This window comes from Lepidochelys kempii, chromosome 8 (assembly GCF_965140265.1).
Source record: "Lepidochelys kempii isolate rLepKem1 chromosome 8, rLepKem1.hap2, whole genome shotgun sequence".
NCBI lineage: Eukaryota > Metazoa > Chordata > Testudines > Cheloniidae > Lepidochelys > Lepidochelys kempii.
The window spans coordinates 103,985,064-104,010,878 of NC_133263.1; the positions used below are offsets into that span (position 1 = coordinate 103,985,064).

Genomic DNA, 25,815 nt, shown 5'->3' on the forward strand with positions numbered 1-25,815 from the left:
AGGTGGCTTGACAGTAACATCTTGAAAAGCAAAATGCTAGACACAGCCTGAAAACCTTACCCATAAGCCCCGTTGCTGATTAGCTTAATGTTTTCAAACTCCTCTTCAGAGGGAGTTTTCTTTGACTGTGCAGGGGCCCCGCGACTCTGAAAATCAAGGAGAAGGGATTTTTTTTTCCTACAATTCACCAGAATCTAGCCTACTTTTAAAAAATGTACTTCGCTGCTGAATAGAAAATATGAAAATCATTTAATTTTATTCCTGAATTTACAGAAAAACAACAAAAAAAATCTATTGTCCTGGAACTTTTGCTTTGTAACTGGAAGATCTGTATGTATGTGTCTCAAATATTTGGTGGTATAATATATTTTATATTTACTCCTTTCCCTTAACATACTATAACTAAGAAATGGTTGCCACATTTAAACCACTGTCATACTGAAATCTTCCATTTAATTCTTCATACTAAATACATTACATTTTGATTTCTGTTAGATTGTAGATCCATTCCCCTTCGCTGGTAGCCTTCTAATATCCTTCTATTGTGTAATGAATGATGTTTGTTTTTTAAACTACCATGGAACTCAGAGCAGCCTTTGCACATTGACTTTCTGATCATGCTCAATAGCCCGCCAGGACCCACAGTATCGAATAAGCTGAAATATTAGAGTGGCTGGGTCATTACACATATTGAATCTACTTCCCTATATTAAGTATCCTCACACCTTCTTGTCAACTGTCTAAATGGGCCATCTTGAGTATCACTACAAAAGTTTTTTTCTCCTGCTGATAATAGCTTATCTTACTAACATGGCTGCTACTCTGAAACCTGAAGTATTTCTAACAACAATATACATCATGCTTTTTGGGTTACTTCCACCCGAGGAGCTCAAAACTGACAGACACTGAGGCAGAGACATCAGGTGACTTGTTCAAAGTTACACAGGAGGTCTGTGGCAGAAATGGGAACAGAATCCAGATCTTCTGAGTCCCAGGGTCATCCTTCCTTTCCATTGTATTCTTGTACTAATCAGGATATTAGCTGAGAAATGTTGAGTTCCTCAGCAACTTTAAGTCATGTTTGCATTCTCAATTTTCATTGAGCACTTCCAGCAGAGATTATTCTGTACTGTATGCAGTCATACTAGAGACAAGCATAATTTACTTTATGCTGTAGACTGGGGTGGGATTTTCCAAGTTCCTACATTATTTAGAAGTCAGTGGGACTTATGTCCTAAAGTGCTCAGGGCCAAATCTACAAAAATATTTAGGTATTGCAATGCCTAACCCCGAGGTGCCTTGCCACCTAGTGGAATCCAATCCTCAGCCCTGAGTTATGCACCCAGGCTCCCCATTCAATACATGGGGAGAGTTACCTGCCTCAGAAGCCAGCCGGCGGAGCGGGGAGCTGCCTAAGCTATCCAGGAGTGAAATGCAGAGGAAAGGTGCATAACTGATGGGCCAGAGAGAGGCACTTCCCTCTGCTTGGGATTTTCAGCTGTGAACCCCTTTTCTGGAGTTAGGCACCTAAGCCAGGTCAGCCGCTCTGCTAGCCTGCACTTTTGAAGCTGAAACCCAGATCTTTCATGAGAGAGACCCCAATGTCATTATACCTAACAGCTCAGTGGTTAGGGCATTCACCAGGGATAAAGGAGACCCGGATTCAAGTCTCTGCTCTGGACCAGGGATTTGAATCCACATCTCCCAGAGTGCCCTAACTATTAGGCCAGGACACACGTATTCATATACGCACACAGATTCCTGAACTGTATTCTTTTGTGACAGGTGGTATGTCTTGGGCAGACTCTGAGAATGCCTATGGGATCAGGCTCTGCTAGTGAGACAGGCAGGGGAAAGTCTAGTTTGAGAATCCTGTTTCAGCACTGCTGAGACTTTGGCTTCAGCCAGGGCTCTGAGCACCTCATTAGCTGGTGGGGGGGGGGGGGGGGGCGGCAGCGCAGCACATGCCTACTGGAGGACACTTAGGCACCTTGAGGACTTGGGCACCTGTGAGGTTAGGTGGCAGCTGAGCAGTGGTTTTAAGGATGTCAATGGCACATAAATAAATGGTGGATTTAGCTGCCTAAGTACCTTGGAGAATCTAGCACATAGGCACTTTTGAAAATTCTACCTCGCATCAACATGTAGTTTGCATCCCTAGGAGGCCTGGAGCTTTCCCCGCCAAAAGCTGGTCTTTCCCTAATAGATCTTTTAAATAAATCGTCGTTTTTGTTACACAATCAAAGCAAAACCTACAGATCTGTGAAGCCTAGAGAGATAAATGACTACATTTTCCCAACAAATCATTAGTAAATCCTTGTCTTGGGATCCTAAATTCACTCCCCAAGATTCTTTACCTATGCCAACACATTTCTTTCCTTAGCCCCATTTTTGTTAATGGTTGTAAAAAAAAAAAAAGTTGTCAACCTTCTTGATAATTCCTGTCCATATTCATTTGCCTCTATTAGTTACCCAATTATCTTTAAATCATTATTTCTTCACAGTATTTACAGAGCTATGTCCAAGTTTCTATAAGCATGCAAATTAGCTTTTAAAAGTATTTTAAAATCGTTTACCAAATAAATTTTGTTAAAAATATTCAGTGTGTTATAATATACATTGTATTATAATCTTGTTTTCCTAACAAATCTTTTACCATTGTATTAGACTGTTTCTTTCTAGGGAAGAAATAGCTAGACAGAACAAGTATATTGCTTCTTTACCTCCACTGAATCATCTGTCTCTGGAGTGTCTGGACTGTCATAGCTATTCAGCTGGGCCATTTCTGCAAACAACAAAGAACGACTATTTATAACTGTCTCAACATATAATTAATCTGTTTCTATATGGCAAAGAAACAGTATTTTAGAAAGTATTTGTAGATGTCAGAAAAGCACATTTCTTCCTTTCCTGCAAAAATGTTATGCTATTACACAATAGTCACCTTTAAAATCTTGCCAGCTGTTTTAGGTAATGCCTCATACAAAGACAACCAATTATCCTTACCTCAGTATTTTGTAGCATTCCAGATATTCCCTACAACAAGGATAATGAATAAATGCAAATACTATGGTAATGCTTTTAATATTTCTCCAGCAATTTGTTAAGGGTCAGCAGCATGTGTCTGCACATTTATGTCTATGCGGGTATACCCATCCCATTAGGGTATGGAAATTAGATTTCTAAAAATTTTCTTGTCTCTAGTTGGCCCAATTCTGCAAGGTGCCAAGCACCCGCAAACCATGGGGAAGCCAGTGGGAGTTCAGGATGCTCAGCTCCTTTCAGGAGTTGCTAAGCAACTCACAGGATCAATCCCACGTCCAAAAGGCAACAGGCTAGAAGGGTATTGGTATCTAAAAGAAATCTCTAAATGGATACAACAAAATCACTGACATTTCTACAGTTCCATTTTATAGAAAGAAAATGAGGCACCTCGACACCTTTACACAGTTTTTTATGGGAAATAAGTAAATGAAAGGTTCTCTTCCTCCCTGACAGGGATCAATGGAAACGTCACTTTACATCAGATTTCAACAGATACAATTAATTAAATTGCATTCAGTAACCTCTGGTGAACATTTTCCTAAAAAGCTGTCATCTGATGTTGCTTGCCAACCTGTCACTCTGTAATTCTGACAAATATTGCAGAAATTAAGGTAAAACTGTTTCCACAAGAGAAAAAGAAAACCAAAGTTCAATTGCTGCCAAATTCTGTGGTAACTTCCAGTCTCTGTGGCAGGTTTTATTGTTGCTGAGCCAAGCATGGAAGCAAAATTTGTGCCTATAAATATCTTAAAAGAAAAGAGATTAAATGAGATTAATAAAACATGGAGATGAAATATTTAATTGTGCAATAACTCACTGATTTCAAAGTTTAGATTTTCTGGGGCTCTGTGCCCAGGAGCATATTAGAAAGCACACAAATTTTACCATGTAGAACACTGAGGTCTAGAAGGGCTGCCAGACCTGCTCAGCCTCTTCCAGATCACGCTTAAGGAATGGGGCAGGGGGATAGATTAAGAGCATGTGCTGGACAGAGATGGCTGGTCAGGGTGCCCAGAATGTCTGGATCATTTTATTTGTACTCTATTATAATGATAATCCTCAGTTAGTAAGGATCCTTGATATTTAACCCAAAAAAGGTACTGTAATTTGACTGACTCTCTCAAGCTTTGACAAAACAGATAAATTCTCAAGATCTTTTAAAAATTTGCCAAATCGTTTAATATAACATACAATATTTTAAAAGTCTGTATATATAAAATATACTGTAAATTATCTCCCTTTACAAAAACAGGTTGCTTGAAACACTGTACAAGTTTAAAAAAAATTAAATGATTAAATGCCTTTTGGGACCAGAAGTATAAACTTCTGCATCTAGAGCCATGGTTCTCAACCGTGGCCTGCCTGCAATCCAATCAGCACACAGCTGCGGCCCACGTGACATCTTCAGGGTCATACAAATAGTATATATATATATATATATATATATATATATATATATATAGTGTGGATGCGACCCACGTAACACAGAGAGAGCTGCATAAGAGGCCCACAATGATAAATAGGTTGAGAACCACTGATCGAGATGAACTCTCGGAAGTATAGACTATACCTGTCATATGAATCTATGATAATGACTGACTGACATCACATTTAGCAAACACTCATTCTAAGTATAACTATTAAAAACCCCCAAATGTCTACACTATTCATTGGAGGGTTAACAAATGCTTCATACAACATGGCAACGCTGTTGCAGTCTGTAGTGCTCTGAGTTACCCAATAAGGGAACAAAACACCTTCCATTCTCAAACTTCCCCCATCCTCTAACCTCTCTCTCCTGTCTCTCCCACTGCATCCTGTCACCCCTGTGATTATCATGGAGACTGTAGGCTCTTTGGGCAGGAATTGTCTGTACTTTTTTGCCTTGTATAGTGGAGAACATATTGTCAATTCTACAAAAATGATAATAGTCCTGGCCCCTCATGCAAAGCTTGAGTAAACAAACTTTGCTCCTTGGGGGACCAACACAAAAGCTAGGATAATAGACTCCTCTCCAACTCCCAAACCAGTCAGTCGGTGTCTGTTAATACAGTTTCTTCAGTGAAGCAGCATCTGTGGACTCCTGCACTACTCCATCCAAAATGTAGGGATTGTGGCCAATTGATCCACTCAGACAACGACCCTGCAACTCCCCTGCACCTGTACACAGACTCTATGGCTTTGCAGCATTCATGGTGGGGGGCTTCAGAATGCACTCATGAGGTCCCTCTGTGTAGTGGAAGTGTGCTGGTTGTGCTGCAAAATGGGCCTTTCTATGGCCATTCCCATCAGTTTAAATTTTGAGAATAGCAAGAGAGGATGAGGACAAAAAGGGGCAGGTGAATTAAAGGGAAAAAAGTTCTCATTTAACAGAGCAACGACCAGTGAAGATGGCTCATACTTGATATTTGGAAAGGCTTCTAGCCCAAAGGATGCAAAGTAAGAAGTTCTCACCCTCCAGGGGATCCCGGGTAAGGCCCAGCTGGCTGATAATGTAACGAGGAATGTCACATTTAATTCCTTGCCCTTCCTTGGCATGACCTTCAGCAGCTTCTAACAGATGGTAGAACTCTTCGGGATCAAACTCCTAAAGTGAAAGAGTAGGACAAGAGATATGAGTGATTTGATTCCAAAATTAAAAGAGAATTTGTTCTTGTTTTATTTCCCCCAGAAAAGGAGGGGAAAAAACACGGTTATTGTTAAGCTTTAACATCTAGCCTGCTCAAATATATCCAAAACTGATTCCAAGGCCTAAGGATGCTGCAAAACACAGTCACAACAAGTATATCAACATGATGTACAGCCTCCTGCTCTAGAAAAATGTAAACCATTAGATGTATTCAGAGACTGTGCTGGATGTCCATATCCTCGGATCCGCTGGCTTTGCCAATGAACAGAGACAAAAGAGATGGTAAGAAAACATTTTATAAAACAAAAAAGTTGACATGAGATGACATGACAGTAGGGGATTTATGCAGTAGGGTCATGATACCTCCAATATTTAGCTTGCCCTAAGTTCTTATGTTGTTATAGTCCATGATGTACACTATAGAAACAGAAGTTTTGAGGTGAGGACCTATGTGAAGTTTTCTGCCATCTCAGCGTGGGAGAAAGATGAATTAAGCCACTCAACAGCAAGCTTCCATCAAACTTAATTAGCTGAGCAAAACATTCTATAAAGGCACTAATCTTGCTTCAAACTATGTTGCATGCAGTTACGAATTTCAGTATCACAGAAGATTTCATTTCTGTTTGTCAAACTGCTCTAAACTATTAACCTGCCAGTGGTGACTAGGACCACTTGATAGCTCAGGCAGGATGCACATGCTTCCTAAGACAGTGTTGCTAAAGTACCTTTAACTCTGATCTGCAAACCACATTGTTTAACAGTGCTGGACTCCTGTGCAGAGACTACCAAAGTGTTTTGAACTGAGTAATTGTTTTGTACAGTGGACCAGTGACTGACATCAAACAGCACAATTTACTTGAAAGAGTCGTTAGCAAGACAGGAGATGACCAAAAAAACAAACAAATACAATCATAAAAACCAAGAGAAGAGAGAAAGTGGAGGAGGAAAAGGATGCTTTTAAAATTGTAAGCACCTTGGAGCAAGGACCACTTTTTTGTTATATAATCCATTCAGTGATGAGCTCAAAGTCAGCACCAAGCAAATAATAGGCAATTTTGCCAAAGGCAGCAACGAGTGAAGGAGGTGAGAAGTGCCTCTGACTTGGCTAAGAAGAAGTCATTAGTGACCTTAGGGTATGTTTACACTACGAAATAAGGTCGAATTTATAGAAGTCGGTTTTGTAGAAAGCGTTTTTATACAGTTGATCATGTGTGTCCCCACACAAATGCTCTAAGCGCATGTAGTCAGCGGAGTGTGTCCACAGTACCGAGGCAACCGTTGACTTCCGGAGCGTTGCACTGTGGGTGGCTATCCCACAGTTCCCGCAGTCTCCACTGCCCATTTGAATTCTGGGTAGAAATCCCAGTGCCTGATGGGGCTAAAACATTGTCGCAGGTGGTTCTGGGTACATATTGTCAGGCCCCCATTCCCTCCCTTCCTCCATGAAAGCAAGGGCAGACAATCGTTTTGCGCCTTTTTTCTTGAAAAAAGAAAAGGAGTACTTGTGGCACCTTAGAGACTAACCAATTTATTAGAGCATAAGCTTTCGTGAGCTACAGCTCTTGGTTAGTCTCTAAGGTGCCACAAGTACTCCTTTTCTTTTTGCGAATACAGACTAACACGGCTGCTACTCTGAAACCTTTTTTCTTGAGTTACCTGTACAGACGCCATACCACGGCAAGCATGGAGCCCGCTCAGCTAACCGTCACTGTATGTCTCCTGGGTGCTGGCAGATGTGGTACTGCATTGCTACACAGCAGCAGTTTATTGCCTTTTAGCAGCAGACAGTGCAGTATGACTGGTAGCCGTCATCGACGTAGTCCTGGATGCTCTTTTAACCGGGCGCCTGGGCAAACATGGGAGTGACTCAGCCAGGTCATTTCCCTTGTTTCGTCTCGTGGCAATTCAGTCCCGCACTGTCTTTTAATCTGCAGCTAGCAGAAGATGATGGCCAGTAGTCATACTGCACTGTCTTCTGCCGAGCACCCAGGTGTTGATGATGGCAAGCAGTCATACTGCACAGTCTGCTGCCAGCAAGATGTATAAAGATAGATGAAGTGGCTCAAAATAAGAAATAGACCAGATTTGTTTTGTATTCATTTTCTCCTCCCTCCCTCCGTGAAATCAACGACCTACTAAACCCAGTTTTGAGTTCTATCCTTGAGGGGGCCATTCAGTTTCTTGCAAAACCACCCCCTTTGTTGATTTTAATTCCCTGTAAGCCATGTCGTCATTCGCCCCTCCCTCCGTCAGGGCAATGGCAGACAATCGTTCCGCACCTTTTTTCTGTGCAGACACCATACCACGGCAAGCATGGAGCCCGCTCAGATCACTTTGGCAATTAGGAGCACATTAAACACCACAGGCATTATCCAGCAGTATATGCAGCACCAGAACCTGGCAAAGCGATTCCGGGCAAGTAGGCAACGTCAGCGCGGTGATGTGAGTGATGAGGACATGGACACAGACTTCTCTCAAGGCACGGGCCCTGGCAATGCGGGCATCATGGTGCTAATGGGGCAGGTTCATGCTGTGGAACGCCGATTCTGGGCTCGGGAAACAAGCACAGACTGGTGGGATCGCATAGTGTTGCAGGTCTGGGACAATTCCCAGTGGTTGTGAAACTTTTGCATGCGTAAGGGCACTTTCATGGAACTTTGTGACTTGCTTTCCCCTGCTCTGAGACGCAAGAATACCAAGATGAGAGCAGCCCTCACAGTTGAGAAGTGAGTGGCAATAGCCCTGTGGAAGCTTGCAACGCCAGACAGCTACCGGTCAGTTGGGAATCACTTTGGAGTGGGCAAATCTACTGTGGGGGCTGCTGTGATGCAAGTAGCCAACGCAATCAAAGATATGCTGATATCAAGGGTAGTGACCCTGGGAAATGTGCAGGTCATAGTGGATGGCTTTGCTGCAATGGGATTCCCTGACTGTGGTGGGGCCACAGACGGAACCCATATCCCTATCTTGGCACTGGAGCACCAAGCCGGCGAGTACATAAATCGCAAGGGGTACTTTTCAATAGTGCTGCAAGCACTGGTGGATCACAAGGGACATTTCACCAACATCAACGTAGGATGGCCGGGAAAGGTACATGACGCTCGCATCTTCAAGAACTCTGGTCTGTTTCAAAAGCTGCGGGAAGGGACTTTATTCCCAGACCAGAAAATAACCGTTGAGGATGTTGAAATGCCTATAGTTATCCTTGGGGACCCAGCCTATGGCTCATGAAGCCATACACAGGCAGCCTGGACAGTAGTCAGGAGCTGTTCAACTACAGGCTGAGCAAGTGCAGAATGGTGGTAGAATGTGCATTTGGACGTTTAAAAGCGCGCTGGTGCAGTTTACTGACTTGGTTAGACCTCAGCGAAACCAATATTCCCACTGTTATTACTGCTTGCTGTGCGCTCCACAATATCTGAGAGAGTAAGGGGGAGACGTTTATGGCGGGGTGGGAGGTTGAGGCAAATCGCCTGGCTGCTGGTTACGCGCAGCCAGACACCAGGGCGGTTAGAAGAGCACAGAAGGGCGCGGTGCGCATCAGAGAAGCTTTGAAAACCAGTTTCATGACTGGACAGGCTACGGTGTGAAAGTTCTGTTTGTTTCTCCTTGATGAAACCCCCCGCCACTTGGTTCACTCTGCTTCCCTGTAAGCTAACCACCCTCCCCACCTCCCTTCGATTACCACTTGCAGAGGCAATAAAGTCATTGTTACTTCACATTCATGCATACTTTATTCATTCATCACACAAATAGGGGGATAACTACCAAGGTAGCCCAGGAGGGGTGGTGGAGGAGAGAAGCACCAGGAAGGGTGGTGGAGGAGGGAAGGACAAGGCCACACAGCACTTTAAAAGTTTAAAACTTTAAAACTTATTGAATGCCAGCCTTCTGTTGGGTGGGCAATCCTCTGGGGTGGAGTGGCCAGAGGCACCCCCACCGCGTTCTTGGGCGTCTGGATGAGGAAGCTATGGAACTTGGGGAGGAGGGCGGTTGGTTACACAGGGGCTGTAGTGGCAGTCTGTGCTCCTGCTGCCTTTCCTGCAGCTCAACCATACGCTGGTGCATATTGGTTTGATCCTCCAGCAGCCTCAGCATTAAATCCTGCTTCCTCTCATCACGCTGCTGTCACCTTTCAGCTTCAGCCCTCTCTTCAGCCCACCACTTACTCTCTTCAGCCAGTCACCTCTCCTCACAGTCATTTTGTGCTTTCCTGCACTCTGACATTGTCTGCATTCGTCTGTGCTCTGTCAGTGTGGGAGGACAGCATGAGCTCAGAGAACATTTCATCACGAGTGCATTTTTTTCGCCTTCTAATCTTCGCTAGCCTCTGGGAAGGAGAAGATCCTGTGATCCTTGAAACACATGCAGCTGGTGGCGAGAAAAAAAGGGACAGTGGTATTTAAAAAGACACATTTTCTAGAACAATGGGTACACTCTTTCACAGTAAACCTTGCTGTTAACATTACATATATAGCACATGTGCTTTCGTTACAAGGTCGCATTTTGTCTTCTCCTCCCCCCCACGTGGGTAACCACTCTCCCCTCCCCGTGGTTAACAGCGGGGAACATTTCTGTTCAGCCACAGGCAAACAGCCCAGGAGGAACGGGCACCTCTGAGTGTCCCCTTAAGAAAAGCACCCTATTTCAACCAGGTGACCATGAATGATATCACTCTCCCGAGGATAACACAGAGAGATAAAGAACAGATGTTGTTTAAACGCCAGCAAACATACACTGCAATGCTTTGTTCTACAATGATTCCTGAGTATGTGCTACTGGCCTGGAGTGGTAAAGTGTCCTACCATGGTGGATGGAATAAGGCTGCCCTCCCCAGAAAACTTTTGCAAAGGCTTTGGGAGTATAACCAAGAGAGCCACGAATGCCAGGGCACATCAATCATTAAACATGCTTGCTTTTAAACCATGTATAGTATTTTACAAGGTATACTCACCAGAGGTCCCTTCTCCGCCTGGTGGGTCTGGGAGGCAGCCTTGGGTGGGTTCGGGGGGTACTGGCTCCAGGTCCAGGGTGAGAAACAGTTCCTGGCTGTCGGGAAAACCGATTTCTCTGCTTGCTTGCTGTGAGCTATCTACAACCTCATCATCATCATCTTCCTCGTCCCCAAAACCTGCTTCCATGTTGCCTCCATCTCCATTGAAGGAGTCAAACAACATGGCTGGGGTAGTGGTGGCTGAACCCCCTAAAATGGCATGCAGCTTATCATAGAAGCGGCATGTTTGGGGCTTGGACCCGGAGCGGCCGTTCGCCTCTCTGGTTTTCTGGTAGGCTTGCCTCAGCTCCTTCAGTTTCACGCGGCACTGCTTCGGGTCCCCGTTATGGCCTCTGTCCTTTATGCCCTGGGAGATTTTGACAAATGTTTTGGCATTTCGAAAACTGGAATGGAGTTCTGATAGCACGGATTCCTCTCCCCATACAGCGATCAGATCCCATACCTCCCATTCGGTCCATGCTGGAGCTCTTTTGCGATTCTGGGACTCCATCATGGTCACCTCTGCTGATGAGCTCTGCATGGTCACCTGCAGCTTGCCACGCTGGCCAAACAGGAAACTGAAATTCCAAAGTTCGTGGGCCTTTTCCTGTCTACCTGACCAGTGCATCTGAGTTGAGAGTCCTGTCCAGAGCAGTCACAATGGAGCACTGTGGGATAGCTCCTGGAGGCCAATACCATCTAATTGCATCCACAGTACCCCAAATTCGACACAGCAAGGCTGATTTCAGTGCTAATCCCCTTGTCGGGGGTGGAGTAAGGAAATCGATTTAAGAGCCCTTTAAGTCGAAAAAAAGGGCTTCGTCATGTGGACGGGTGCAGGGTTAAATCGAATTAACGCTGCTAAATTCGATCTCAACTCCTAGTGTAAACCAGGGCTTAGTAAGAGCAGCAGACAGGAACTAGATCAGAGGGAGAGTTGGGGGAGACAAAGTCTATGCACTGTGAGACCCAGACACAGGCAAGTAATAGGAAAAGGCTAGGAGGGCAGGTGGAGTGGGAGGTAGGGATGGATTTTTTTTCCCCCAAGATAAGACTCATTGGGAGAGAGAAAGCAGCCAGTGAATAGATAATAGTTAAAGATAACAGACAAGGAAAGGATGGAAGAAGGAACGGGGAAGAGAGGTGGAATCAATAGAGCTGTACTAATCTTTTTAGTAGAAAGTACTTTTAAGAGATCCTCTAAATGTAGTTTTACATAACCGAATGGAATAGCCTCCTGCAGCAGTGTTCCAGTCTGCAATAAAATACCACTGTCAAAAACCACTGCTAAATTACATGCTTTCCCCAAGAGACTGTCTCATTGGTAAACAATACACATTTGAAAAATGTGTCAACTTAAAGTATTCACCTGAGAGCCTGAATTGCTGCCTTCAAAGCCCAAATGCTCAGCCCTTAAATAAACGATATGCATTTTACAATTTGGGAGGTAAGATTTAAACATTAAATAACCAAAATTGTATAAAACAATTAAAACCCTTGACACGCATTACTCCAATTTCCTCACCTGACCTACATGTTCAGTCCTTTCATGTTGTATTGAAGAAGCAGGAGTCATATGAGTGGCTGGATATAACCTTTGTTTCAGATGAAACAATTTTAGTACATTTTGTATCATTTAACAGCACATCTGGTCTGATGAAAGCACAGCAAAATTAAAGGTTAAGTTATAAAATGAGTGAATTCACGTGCTCCGAAGTGTAAGAGAAAACTGACAGCCAAACTATTACAATGGAAAGCTGTTAGGATACTCTTGCTCCTATATACAGTATCAGATGGAACGTTAGCACTGATGGCACTGTGGTCATTTGAATAAGATAAATAACTTTTTTTAAATGGTTAGGTAGATAGAGTGATTTAAAAAACACAGAGAATACTAAAATAGAGAACTGTACAGTATTTATATACTTTGGGGTCTTGCCCCTTTGTTTTCAGGGCTGTCACTACAAGCTTTGGAGTTCATTACTCAAGTCTCAGAGACTCTATTGCCTCCACCTGCTCCCACGCTCATCTCAGAAGGACAGGTGCAGCAGCTAGCACAGGAACCTCTTGATACATTAATTTGCAGCTAACGGCACGTATGATTTAGGAAGTGCTTCCAAGAGGAACACCACTCTACAGAGATGGCATTAAACTTTGGCAAATGCTCTCTTACCCTTCTACGGGGACGTGTGCTATTCTAATGACATATATCAATTTCAGTATAAAGCAGGGTAAGCACCACAAGATTCATAGCAATCTATTTCACTTTAGTTTTGCTTTTTCAATCCCAATGTCAACTTGTGGGGAAGATTTTTAAGTAAATTGTTAAAATTAATTAGAGTCACTCAATACGGCAAAATTCCCATGACCGCTTAGAAAATTCACTGAAAGTTGGAAGACTCAACGCAGTAAATAACTGCCTTATACTCTCAATTTCATTATTCAAGAAATCTCAGCTAGTTTAAAATACAAACATATATTTTGTTGTCATAATTTTCCTCCTTGAAAAGAAAAAACGTTGTGGCACTAAGCTGTCCACCTTCTGAAAAAAGCTTCACACAGCTAGTTTGTCTTCCAACAGCTCACATGCTAAAACTCACTTTTTGTTGGTACAATCTCATTTTAACTTGTGAAAGTTTGCTTCTTACATGAGCTGTTCCACTGCCTATCTCTAAGCATGATCATGCCAGAATTTATCTAGCTGCAATAATGCCTGAAAAAGAAGCAACTTTACTCAGCTTGATAGATTCCAAGGCCAGAAGGGCCCATTAGAGCATCTAATCTGACCTCCTGTGTAACACAGGGCCAGATAATTTCATCCAGCGACTAGCCCTGTATTGAGCCCAACAATGTGTTTCACTAAAGCATTTCTTCCAGAAAGGCATCCAAGTCTGGATTTGAACGGAGATGGAGAATCCACCACTTCTGGTAGTTTGTCCCAACTGTTCATCACCCTCACTGTTAAATATATATGCTTTATTTCTCCTTTGAATTTTTTGGCTTCAGCTCCACTGATTCTTGTTCTCCATTTCTCTGCTAGATTAAAGAGCCCTTAAATTCCTTGTATTTTTTCTCCACTGAGGTACCCATATACCACAATAAAATCACCTCTTGATCTTTTCGATAAGCTAAACATTGAGCCCTATAAGTCAGTCATTGAAAGGCATTTTCGTGGCTCTTGTCTGTACTCTCTCCAATTTTTCAGCATCTCTTTGTTTGATGTTTGAACACAGTATTTTATTCCAGTACCAATCTCACTCAATGCCAGCTACAGAAATAGAATCACCTCCCCACTCCCCTTTTTGCAAATACAAGGATCGTATTAGCCCTTTCCCCCCCCCCAATATTACACTGGTAGCTCATGGTCAGCTGTCTTTCCACTATGATCCATAAATCCTTTCCAGAGTCACCGCTTCCCAGGACACTGAGTCCCCATTCTGCAGGTACAGCCGGCATTCTTTAGTATATAATATATACGCTCTTCAATATATTCGTGCTGTTCTGTACAGAATTTAATCTTGCTTTCAAACTCGCTTGGATTGTTTCACCTGCACACATGTAATCCCATTCTCAGAAAACGCGACGATTTTTTAAGACGTTCAGACAGTATGTCTAAACAGCAAAAAAAAACCCCCATGGCTGGCCCGTGCCGGTTGACTCGAGCTCACGGGGCTGTTTCATTGCTGTGTAGACTTCCGGGCTTGGGCTCTAGAACCCAGAGGTGGGAGAGGATCCCAGAGCTCAGGCTCCAGCCCAAGCCCAGAAGTCTACACAACAGTGAAACTGTCCTGAAGTCCGGCAGGGGCCAGCCACGGGGTTTTCTTTGCTGTGTAGACAGACCCTCAGAGTCCAATTCTCATTTACACTAAGGATCCTTTAAGCTGTTCTGGCAATTTATACCCACTTTAAGAGCTCTACACTTCCAGAGAGGCCCTACGTGTCCTTATTTTAGATTTGGACCTATTTTTTTTTTTCAAAAACTTATTTTCCGTGTAAGAATTGGTTCTTCTTACTGTCTTGTCTACCCAATCAGGCACTTCAAAGCATATACGCTTTCTTCTGAGGACTGTGCTTACCAGGCACTCAAGCAGTCGAGCCGGGCGTGCAATGATGATCATCAGCTTTTTCACGAGCTGGGTAACAAAAGCTACCTCTGAGCTCTCTGATCGCTCGTGCGCCTGCGGAGAGCAAAACATCACATTATTGTTCAAACAGTGAATCATCAAACACTAAAGGTAGAGCAATCAGCTTGGTAACCATAATTCAGCAGTGAAGGCATGACTGAGTCAGGCTAAGCAATTAACAAAGCTCATTCTGTGTTGCCAAATCATATACAGCTTTTCCAGTAAAACTGATTCCCTTTTTCAAGCAGTGAATATGCTAGAGGCCTTTTTTATTATGAGTTACCTGAAAATCTCCCTTAGCCATGCTGGCTGTTTAATTTAAACGAAGATTTCTGGTCTAACTATTAAATGTTATCACTGGAACAGTTTTCCTTTCCAGGGTGCTGAATTCTAGAGAATGACATGTAATTAAATGTAAAGTTTTAAAGTTTACTTCTACAGTTTCAGATGTATTTCCTACTCATTACCATGGAAGATCTTAACGTGTATTTCTCGTCCAATTTCATTCTTCTAATTCTGCCAATCAAATTGTTAATACCTGATGTACAGTGCACAGAAGGAGAACACAAAGTACATAGAAAATACATTTGCTGTTGACAAATCTTATGCCTTTAGGACAAGAGGTTTTTGCCATTTCACTATAAACTCAATTCTTAGTTTCATCGAGGTTTTCCTTTTCTTTTTATATAAGAAAGAAAGCAACTAAACTAATGCCTAGAAAATATGAAGACAGATTCTGAGAGGTACAAAAAGACCATTTTCCTTCTTGCTTGCTCGGTGCTAGAATTGCTGCAACACAAGATCCAAAGCACATGTAAATAATACTTCCCTATGCAGGTTGATAAGGGACTGCCAGCCTCCAATTCTCTAAAGGTATTCAGAATAAACTGATAAACTACCACTAAGATCCTGTAGACTATAAATTCTGCTTTAGCCCAGCCACAGAAATAGAGTCCTGAACCGGCTGGGTGACAAACATTACCTCTGAGCTTTTCAGTTGCTTGCAGGCATGATATTTTATCAACAAGGATTCAGGTGGCAAGAAACAGAGGTTCATTTAATAGTGCTCATTAAAACAAAAATAAAAAAATCCATACACGGTTGAGAAACCAGACAGTGTTGGTAGCCACTAAGGAAGGGCAAAAGCACAGGGAAGCCTGGATTCTGAACTGGAAAACCATAACGTACAATTTAAAAAAGGTATGTTCTCACAATTTCTTATTAAAGCTTTTTCCTTTGGAAAATAAGATATTGCTTAATCTGGAATAGGTTATTGTTGTTTAACAGGTCATGTGATAATACAGTGTTAGAATTTTAACCTAAAACAAAAGGACTTATCTATAGAACTACTGATATGTCAATCAAAGAGAACACAGGAGATGCTTTGTGGATATATTACAAATGAAAGTCACAGAGAATAACATTTTGAAACCCATAACTACTTGACAGATTTTTAACGGAATGTGTTTCAAATTACTAAATTACTAAATAGTAAACAGACAATTATCTAACTGGGGACGCTTAGTATTCTCTCCTCTGTGCCCCATAATACGACACCAAGTTAAAGTAATGAGACAAAGCATGAATTTTGGATAAAATTTCAGTGTCTTCATATTCAAAAAGATTTTTATAGATCATCAAAGGTTATCTATATTTAAACAACTAAAACATTAACCACAGTGTATTATTTCTGATACAAGAACCATGCAAATGGAATGTCAATTTACTTCCAGATAATGTAAATTATGTAGAAAAACCTATTTCTTTTTGCATCTATATTTATATTGTCAAAGGCAATTTATTATTATAAATCAAGTTGTATTGTTTTCATTCTTTCTAATTCACTAAGAAGACAGACAAAATATTCTTAAATATATAACTGATTTAATCAGGTGTTCTGTTCTGAAAATGAAACACTAACTCATGTCTGTCAAATGATAAAGAAAGGCTAAAAAAAGATTGAGAACTACAGGATTACAAAAATCAAACACAACTTGTAACAGCCACTCAGCCATAATCTCTGCACAGCGCTGTTGTTCCAAGATCCTCAGTAAAATTGCTTCTTCTTGTTTCCTTCTCTCACAGGATAGTCCAGACATCTCTATAGATGTCTTGTTTACAATCTGCCACAGTTACAGTATCTCAAAATCACAGGCTTATATACCAAACAACTGCCTGCTTCTACCATGCATGCCATCTAATTAGCAGTTCTCAATGACGACATGCTTGTCTGAAGGTTGCTGGTGTCATTTCAGGGTTTTTGTATTGTTTTTCCTGAGGGGAGGGAGTGTAGGGGTTATGGGTGGAGGCTGATGCCATTCCTGTACACACCAAGCCATTTCCAGTGACATATGTATAGGGGGTAGCCATGGGTAATTTACAAAGCGATTCCCTTATCTGAAAGACCCATCCGTCACTAACTGTAGCCACTGAGGCATGAAATTAAAATCACCGTCCTCCCCTGGGGTTCAGCAGGACCAATGACTGGAATATGCAAGTCACAACACTGTAATTGAGCTAATATACTGATACAAACCAAAACAGCAGAGCTGCAGTGCCAAGAACCAATACATTTCACTTATGCATTCATTAAGAAAGCAATTCCAATTTTCAAGTGGGCAACATAAAATCAGCATAATATAATGGTAATAAGGCCCCTTTTTCTTTGTTTCATTTACAGATACACCTGTATATCTCTCATCTTTCTTATCAGAAAATCTGACTAATTGTGTAAATATACAATATTGCCGATTCAACTCATTTTGCCTGGTTAATCATTGCATCAGCACAGTAACTGACTAATCTTTTGTTCTGAACTCTGTTTCTATTCTGTTTCATGAAATCAATACTACGGATCCATATAAGAAGGCTTTTACTTTATTTTCTAATATTCTGACTTCAAACGTTAAGCTTCTTACGAAAGTTACGCCTAAAAAATTCTTTTGAATTCATGCCTACTTCAGGAAGTCTACCTGATAAATCCAATTATTTAAAAAACCAAATACTTCTTGGATAAAAAATGACACTTTATACTTTCATACAAGGGAATTAATTTTATTTGCCATGGTAACATTTTGGTATTTTATAACAAGAACTGGTATTTAAGTGCCTCTAAGTTTTCTGTCTTGCTATATCCACATCAGCTATGTCTAAATATTTGACTTTTTATATTGTACTTACTCTTTGTTTTATGATGAAGTTTTTATACAATTTGATCCGTCCTTAATATGCAAAATTTTCATTAAAGTTTAATATTTCTTTTTCCTGTGAGTTGAAATTCCAGCTTTTAAAAAAATCTGATTACGCAGGGTTTTGTTTTAAATGTACTTTATCCTTTAGCAAAATCTGTTCTTCGAAAGGAAGAATATTTTAAACTACATACCATCCACACTTCCATTCCTGTCATTCGTTTACCTTCTGCAGACTAATTTCCTTGTTCTGTGATAGGCATTTGAAAGGTTCCCTGATGCTGCTACTGTTTATGCAAATACTATAGATAAACAATGGACTATATTGCATAGACTGTTCCATGCTGCAGCAATGAGTGCAATTTATAATAGTCTTCATTTGTATCTATTATTTTTATATAGTGCTATAAATGTGCATAGCATCTTACAAACTAACCAAAGGTGAGTACCCTGCTCCCAAGAGCTCACCATCTTTTATAGTAACCGATGTCTTAAAGTATTCTCACATGTTAGTAGCTCAGTTCTGTCTCTGAAAGGAATCTCATTGACATGTCTTTGCATTTAATCTGAAATATCCTAAATGTGTTCTTTCACAGTTTGGGGTGCACCAAGGGAGAATGTAAAAGAAAAGGTAGGGAAGAAAGGGATTCATACTCATTCAAAAAGCAATGAAAAAGACGACACAGGAGTGAGAAGAGAAAGTAAAGCAAGAGGAAGAGAGGTGGAAAGAAAGGTGTCTGGTGTTCCCTCAGCTTCTCTCTAACCTCTTTGTCCTCTCCCCCTATTCCCTTTCAGTCCTTTCCCTCCTAAAGATGCATCTTGCTTCAGGTTTATGCCTCAGGTCTTGAAAGGGATAACCTCAAGAAAGAGGTCCTTGGTGACAAGTCATCGGAACCAGCATGCATTCTTGCAAACAGTCAACCTCCAGGCAGTATTGTTATTCTTATTTATTATTTTATTATTGTGCTAGCACCGAGGGAACCAATCTTATCTCACCCTGTTATTCTCCTCATTTCTCCTTTCGGCAACGGGTGAGCTAGAGCCAATTTAAGAAAATCAATTAAAATTAAGAAGAATCGACTTGCCCATCCCACCCCGACCCTGCGGAAGAAGCTAAAGGAGAGGGGGCAGGGGAGCTCCTGACCGTCAATTACTGACCACCACTCTCTCCTCCCAGGGCAGGGTCGACCTCCCCAGATCTGAGGGTGACCTTAAAGGTGGGGAGAGGAAAAGGCCAGTCTCAGTTCATTTCCCCCAGCCCCAAACTTTGACAGTACAAAGGGCTGCTCTACTAGGGAGGAGAAAAGCTGTATGTGGGAGAATTCAAAGCCCAGGTGGGCAGCGTCTAGAGACAGCAAAGCCAGTTATAGTTCTTCCTGCTGCTCCTTGAACTCTGAGGTATTGCGGGGATGTGTGCTTGCCCCAAACGCGATCTCTGCCTGCCAGTTTATCTCTTTGTGGAGACAGGGGCATGGGTGTCTGCTTCCTTTCTCCAAAATGAGGATGGGTTTTTTTGTTTTTTTGCTGGGGGGGAGGAGAGTTTGCCCATTCTTTCTCTCTGCTCTTCTTTTTAGCAAACTACCTCAGAATTATGCAGGTGGGGGATGCTGGATCATGATCCTCATGCCCAGCTGACTGCAGGAACTGGGCTGCCTTTCATTTCCTCCCCAGTGCTGTTGCTAGAAGGGAACCCTAGGAATGTCCTTTCAGATGTTACAGCAAAGGGTAGGTCTTGTTTCCATAAGAGAAAAGAGACTCACAATAGGGCTTTTAAATTCACCATTAAAAAACCCCTCTAAATATAAAAAATAGTCTCATTCAATCAGAGAAGACAGAGATGGAAAGAACCTATTACATCCTCAATCCCTCTCCCTGACAATGCTGGATTGGTCTCCACTGAACATTTTCAAGTGTATTTGTTGGATCTAGATGTAAAAGATCCAACTGATGGAGCTTCTCCACTTTCCTTGGGAGATTATGCTGCATTCCAGATATCCTAGCCCAGCAGCATGCCACCAGAAATAGTACTTTGATGGTCAATGAAGCGATACCCTTTTAAATAGCTTAAACTAGGCCAAGTGAGAGCATACAAGAGGTTTGATATTTGGTTTCAATTATCAACTGGCAATTTTAAAATCAAGACTGGATATTTTTCTAAAAGATCTGCTCTAGGAATTATTTTGGGGAAGGTCTGTGTTCTGTGTTATATGACAGATCAGAGTACATGATCACAATGGTCCCTTCTGGCCTTGGAATCTATGAACTTCCTTGTGACATCTATTGATATCTGACTGAACTCTGAGTGGCATGTTGTTGACATCGCTGCAGAATACCACCATTGCTAAAGAGTTGATAAGCGATGGCATTAATTCCCAAATCCAGTCCACCGTTTGAGTACTACAGGGTCTCTCTTGCCCAGAGAAGTGTAGGATTGATATTTGAGTTTAATGTATCAGACAGCAAAGGTTTCCGTATGCTCACATAGGGTCCTGGTCTATGATTGGCTCTCTTAGTGCTACCACAGTAAAATTAAGAGGAGGAGGAGGAGGAGGAGGAAGTGCTGGCAGTGGTGGTAGTAGTAGCATGTCTTCATGGAGGTTGACTGTTTGAAAGAATACATCCTGGTTACGACGACTTGTCGCCAAGGCCCTCTCTCGAGGTTATCCCTTTCAAGAACTAAGGCATAAACCTGAAGCAAGATGCATCTTTAGGAATAAGAAGTCCCTGATTCAGAAATCACTGCTATTAGGAAGTGAAATAATGCATCCATTGACAAGTTCACCAGCTCTGGGATACCAACAGAACCTCAGCCACTCTGCAGTCATCATGATACAATTCCTTGAGGACCTGGTAATCACAGAATCATAGGACTGGAAGGGATCTTGAAAGGTCATCAGTCCAGTCTAACCTGCTCTTAAAAATCTCCAATGATGGAGATTCCACAACCTCCCTAGGCAATTTATTCGAGTGCTTAACCACCCTGACAGTTAGGAAGTTTTTCCTAATGTCCAACCTAAACCTCCCTTCCTGCAATTTAAGTCCATTACTTCTTGTCCTATCCTCAGAAGTTAAGAACAACATTTTTTTCCTCCCTCTTCCTTGTAACAACCTTTTATGTACTTGAAAACTTTTGTCCCTTCTCAGTCTTCTCTTCTCCAGACTAAACTAACCCAATTTTTTCAGTCTTCCCTCATAGGTCAGGCTTTCTAGACCTTTAATAATTTTGTTGCTCTTTCCTGGACTCCTCCAATTTGTCCCCATCTTTCCTGAAATGTGGCATCCAGAACTAGACACAATACTCCAGTTGAGGCGTAATCAGCACAGAGTAGAACTGAAGAATTTCTTCTCGTGTCCTGCTTACAAAACTCCCATTATACATCCCAGAATTATGTTCGCTTTTCTTGCAACAGTGCTACACTTTTGAGTCATATTTAGCTTGTGGTCCACTATGATCCCCAGATCCCTTTCTGCAGTACTCCTTCCTAGGCAGTCATTTCCCATTTTGTATGTGTGCAACTGATTGTTCCTTCCAAAGTGGTGTACTTTGCATTTGTCCCTATTCAATTTCATCCTATTTACTTTGCACTGTTTCTCCAGTTTGTCCAGATCATTTTGAATTTTAATCCTATCCTCCAAAGTACTTGCAACTCCTCCCAGTTTGGTATCATTCGTAAACTTAATAAGTGTACTCTCTATATCATTATCTAAATCACTGATGAAGATATTGAGCAGAATTGGACCCAGAACTGTTCCCAACTCTATACACCCTTCCAGCTTGACTGTGAACCACTAATAACTAGTCTCTGGGAATGATTTTCCAACCAGTTATGCGCCCACCTTATAGTAGCTTCATCTAGCCCAGTGGTTCTCAACCTGCAGCCTATGGGCCGCTTGCGGACCAATCAGCACACAGCTGTGGCCCATGTGACATCCTCAAGGCCGTACAAGTAGTATTTGATGCAGCCCACAATGGTAAATAGGTTGAGAACCACTGATCTAGGCTGTATTTCTTTAGTTTGTTTATGAGGAGGTCATGCTTTATATTTATGAGACAGTATCAAAAGCCTTACTAAAGTTAAGATATACCACATCTATCGCTTCCCCCCATCCACAAGGCTTGTTACTCTGTCAAAGAAAGTGATTAGGTTGGTCTGACATAGAATCATAGACTATCAGGGTTGGAAGGGACCTCAGGAGGTCATCTCGTCCAACCCCCTGCTCAAAGCAGAACCAATCCCCAAAGAAATCATCCCAGCCAGGGCTTTGTCAAGCCTGACCTTAAAAACCTCAAAGGAAGGAGGTTCCACCACCTCCCTAGGTAACGCATTCCAGTGCTTCCAGGGTTCTTGACAAATCCCTATTGACTGTTACTTATCTCATTATCTTCTAGGTGTCTCCAAATTGATTGCTTAATGATGTGCTCCATTATCTTTCCAGGTAACGAAGTTACACTGACTCATCTGTAATTCCCTGGGTTGTCCTTATTTCCCTTTTTATAGATTGGCACTATATTTGCCCTTTTCCAGTCCTCTATAATCCTTCCCGCCTTCCATGACTTTTCAAACATAATCACTAATGACTCATATCTCCTGAGTCTGCTCCTTGAGTAGTCTAGGATGTATTTCATCAGGTGACTTGAAGACATCTAACTTGTCTAAGTAATTTTTAAGTTTTTCTTTCCATATTTTAGCCTCTGATCCTACCTCATTTTCACTGGCATTCACTATGTTAGATGTCCAATTGCTACTAACCTTTCTGGTAAAAACTGAAACAAAAAAGTCAATTAGCACTTCTGCCATTTCCACATTTTCTGTTATTGTTTTCCGCCCCGCTCACTGAATAATGAGCCTAACTTTTTCTTGGTCTTCCTCTTGCTTCTAATGTATTTGTAGAATGTTTTCTTGTTACCCTTTATGTCTATAGCTATTTAATCTCGTTTTGTGCCTTGGCCTTTCTAATTTTGTCTCTACATACTTGTGTTTATTTGTCTATATTCAGCCTTTGTAATTTGACCTAGTTTCCACTTTTTGTAGGACTCTTTTTGAGTTTCAGATCACTGAAGATCTCTTGGTTAAGCCACAGTGGTCTTTTGCAATACTTCCTATCTTTCCTACGCATTGGGAGTGTTTGCTCTTGTATCCTTAATGTCTCTCTAAAAAACTGCTAACTCTCTTAAACTGTTTTTCCCCTTAGGCTTGCTTCCCCTGGGATCTTACCTACCTTCTGGAACACCCTGCCTATAAGAGGACAGGTGTGGAAATATATATGACATTATAAAGTTCTGCTCTACTGAGTGTGGTGTCGGCACTTAGCTGTGGATTTACTTACAGCTTAGCTGTGGATTTACCCACCAGAGACATAGCTGAAACTGAAACTGAGTTCCCATTTTCTTGTGTATATCTGTTGCCTGTTAACTCATCTGCCTCATAGCTTAGGTCTTGAGCTATGCGAGTGGTTGATAGATTTTTTTCTACAGAAGTCATCAGTAGGTGAAACTCTTCAGTGAAATCTTTGCTTCTTGTGCCTCCTTGTCAGTTGCTCTAAAGAGCTATGGTTGCATTGTCTAACTGGACCCACACTGAGGTGTTGCTTAGCTTGCACTGGAAGCTTGAGCTGCTCACATTTCTAGTCTAGTCTAATTTTCACATTTCCTTTTAAAGACCATCACTCCTGGACAACTTCTTTGGTGAGATACAACCCCTCCATTCCTACAGACTGGAATCTCTGGTCAGCTTTTTCCACTGTGGGTTATCAGGTCTTGTCATTCTGACACCACCTGAGGGGCAGCCTGACAGAGGGATATAGCAACAAAAGTTTCTGTAAGTCTACCAATTCTACACTCATTCAGATGCACATTTCAAGTTGCAGTGGGGGAAGTTTAGATTGGATATTAGGAAAAACTTTTTCACTAAGAGGGTGGTGAAACACTGGAATGCGTTACCTAGGGAGGTGGTAGAATCTCCTTCCTTAGAGGTTTTTAAGGTCAGGCTTGACAAAGCCCTGGCTGGGATGATTTAACTGGGAATTGGTTCTGCTTCGAGCAGGGGGTTGGACTAGATGACCTTCTGGGGTCCCTTCCAACCCTGATATTCTATGATTCTATGAAGGGCTAAAGAGCTCATGTGGAAGTGTGCTCATCTGATCATATCCAGGGCTCTGTGTGATGGAGCCAATAGCTTGCAAACAATATGACACCAAGACTAGCTGTGATTGTAGTAAAGCCTGTATTTGCTATTGAAATTTGGGACACTTGCCCTGGACCATAAAGACACATCCTACTTTTGTGCTGAACTAAACTTCCAAACACACAAGCATCTCAGATGGTGTCTGGGAACTCTTTTAATGACAATCCAGCCACATAGCTCTAGGAAGGAGAACTCACTGGCAATGGCATTCCTGGACAGTATTTAATAACTAGTCTTCATGTCACTTTCCTGAATGCTACAAATTCACTTACCAATAAATAATTAACACACTCCTCTGCTTTGCTACATCCTCAGGGAAAAAAAAAAAAAAAGGTTAACTGTTGTTACTTGCAAATGTCACACGGTTATCTCTGAGGGCTTTACCACCAATGCACCTCCTAGTAATTAATGCATACCCTTAAGAGAAGGAACATTAACTGAAAAAAGTATGAGTTAGACTAAATTGTGTAAGCAAAATACAAGATAAACAACACGATATTTAAGATCATTATAAAAATCAACATACCACTGAAATGTTATATTCATAGTAGTTAGTTTTAACATAAATAAGTGACATTTTAAAAAACCTCACAGATACCATCACCAGGCATCCCCTTAGACTCTTGTGTTGTCAGAATTCTCCTCTTTGTAATGGAAGATCTTTATGAAGACAAACTTAAGTTTTCTCTCCCAAGTAATTACAACACATATCAAGAGGAGCTCTGTCTTCAAAAGGAGGTTGCTAATATGAGTAAGGGTTCCTAGTATTTTGCACAGCTTTTTAATCTTGAAAAAAAAAAAAAAAGAAAAAATGAGGAGTACTTGTGGCACCTTAGAGATTAACAAATTTATGGGTGCATCCGATGAAGTGGGTTTTAGCCCACGAAAGCTTATGCCCAAATAAATTTGTTAGTCTCTAAGGTGCCACAAGTCCTCCTCTTTTTTTTGTTGTTTTTTTTCCCCGCTGATACAGACTAACACGGCTACCACTCTGAAACCCTTTTAATCTTGATCACCATTTTCTCATGTATAGTTCTATTACCTGGAAAGAATGGCAACGGTATACAAATTGCTAGAATTCACACCATGGGATCTGCAAACTGCTAAGGGAAATATCTATACAGCTCCACAGAACATATACAAAACCCAACAGAGAATGAACTAATTGTATTTCAACTAACTTAGCTCATCTCTTCCTTCCTTACATCACTCAGCAGCACCTGTGATCTTCCAAGATATGGAGACTATAGGCATCGCTACCTCCACAATATTCCAGCTCAACTGCTCCCTAACCAAGAAGCAAGAGTTAGTAAGTTGTTCCCAAGCCAAAACCTACACTATGGTAACAAATAGACCTATCGACAAACCCATCATGACAGCTATGCCATATTCTTTTGATCCTTATAATTTGTTCTCTCCATCAAAATGCATCAGCAAAATTCCAGTCCAGCTTACATAGAGGTAAAACAGGCATTTGCACTGACATACAAACATTAACTTCTAGGGATAGTTTTATCAAATATTTCTCTTATTTGATAGGAAACAGCGATTTTGTTTGAATAGTTGAAGTGCAATAAACATTTATTAAAGTTTGCATCATCCTGTGTTTTTGTTAATACTTTAAATGCTACAAAATACACTGCAGAATTAA

The 25,815-nt window shown here is 41.5% G+C and overlaps 2 protein-coding genes across 15 annotated transcripts in view; both read right to left on the bottom strand.

The window, feature by feature from the left end:
• MAST2 (microtubule associated serine/threonine kinase 2) overlaps nt 1-25,815 on the bottom strand; it is a 388,109-nt gene that overhangs the window by 33,192 nt on the left and 329,102 nt on the right. For all 13 annotated transcript variants that reach the window (XM_073357844.1, XM_073357842.1, XM_073357843.1 and 10 more), the window contains 4 exons: nt 14,744-14,845; nt 5,500-5,632; nt 2,724-2,785; nt 61-146 (listed from right to left, as the gene is read on the bottom strand). In XM_073357844.1, the coding sequence (XP_073213945.1) occupies nt 61-146; nt 2,724-2,785; nt 5,500-5,632; nt 14,744-14,845 (383 nt within the window). The remainder of the gene's footprint in view (nt 1-60; nt 147-2,723; nt 2,786-5,499; nt 5,633-14,743; nt 14,846-25,815) is intronic.
• Nucleotides 9,404-14,737, bottom strand: LOC140916343 (uncharacterized). 2 transcript variants are annotated; one of them, XM_073357857.1, is made up of 3 exons: nt 12,193-14,737; nt 10,629-11,034; nt 9,404-10,045 (listed from the first exon to the last, which is right to left on the bottom strand). In XM_073357857.1, the coding sequence occupies exons 1-3, from the start codon at nt 12,301-12,303 to the stop codon at nt 9,873-9,875; spliced, it is 690 nt and encodes a 229-aa protein (XP_073213958.1). In that variant the 5' UTR covers nt 12,304-14,737; the 3' UTR covers nt 9,404-9,872. The 2 variants fall into 2 exon arrangements, with proteins under 2 accessions (XP_073213958.1, XP_073213959.1); XM_073357858.1 differs by having other exon boundaries at nt 12,037-14,737.

Coding starts and splice junctions, on each gene's coding strand:
- LOC140916343 (XM_073357857.1), bottom strand. CDS start 12,303: ATGATACAAAATGTACTAAAATTGTTTCATCTGAAACAAAGGTTATAT. Junction 11,035..12,192: donor GGACTGAACATGTAGGTCAG/GTGAGGAAATTG, acceptor AAAATCTCCCAG/GGCATAAAGGACAGAGGCCA. Junction 10,046..10,628: donor AGGCGGAGAAGGGACCTCTG/GTGAGTATACCT, acceptor TCTCGCCACCAG/CTGCATGTGTTTCAAGGATC.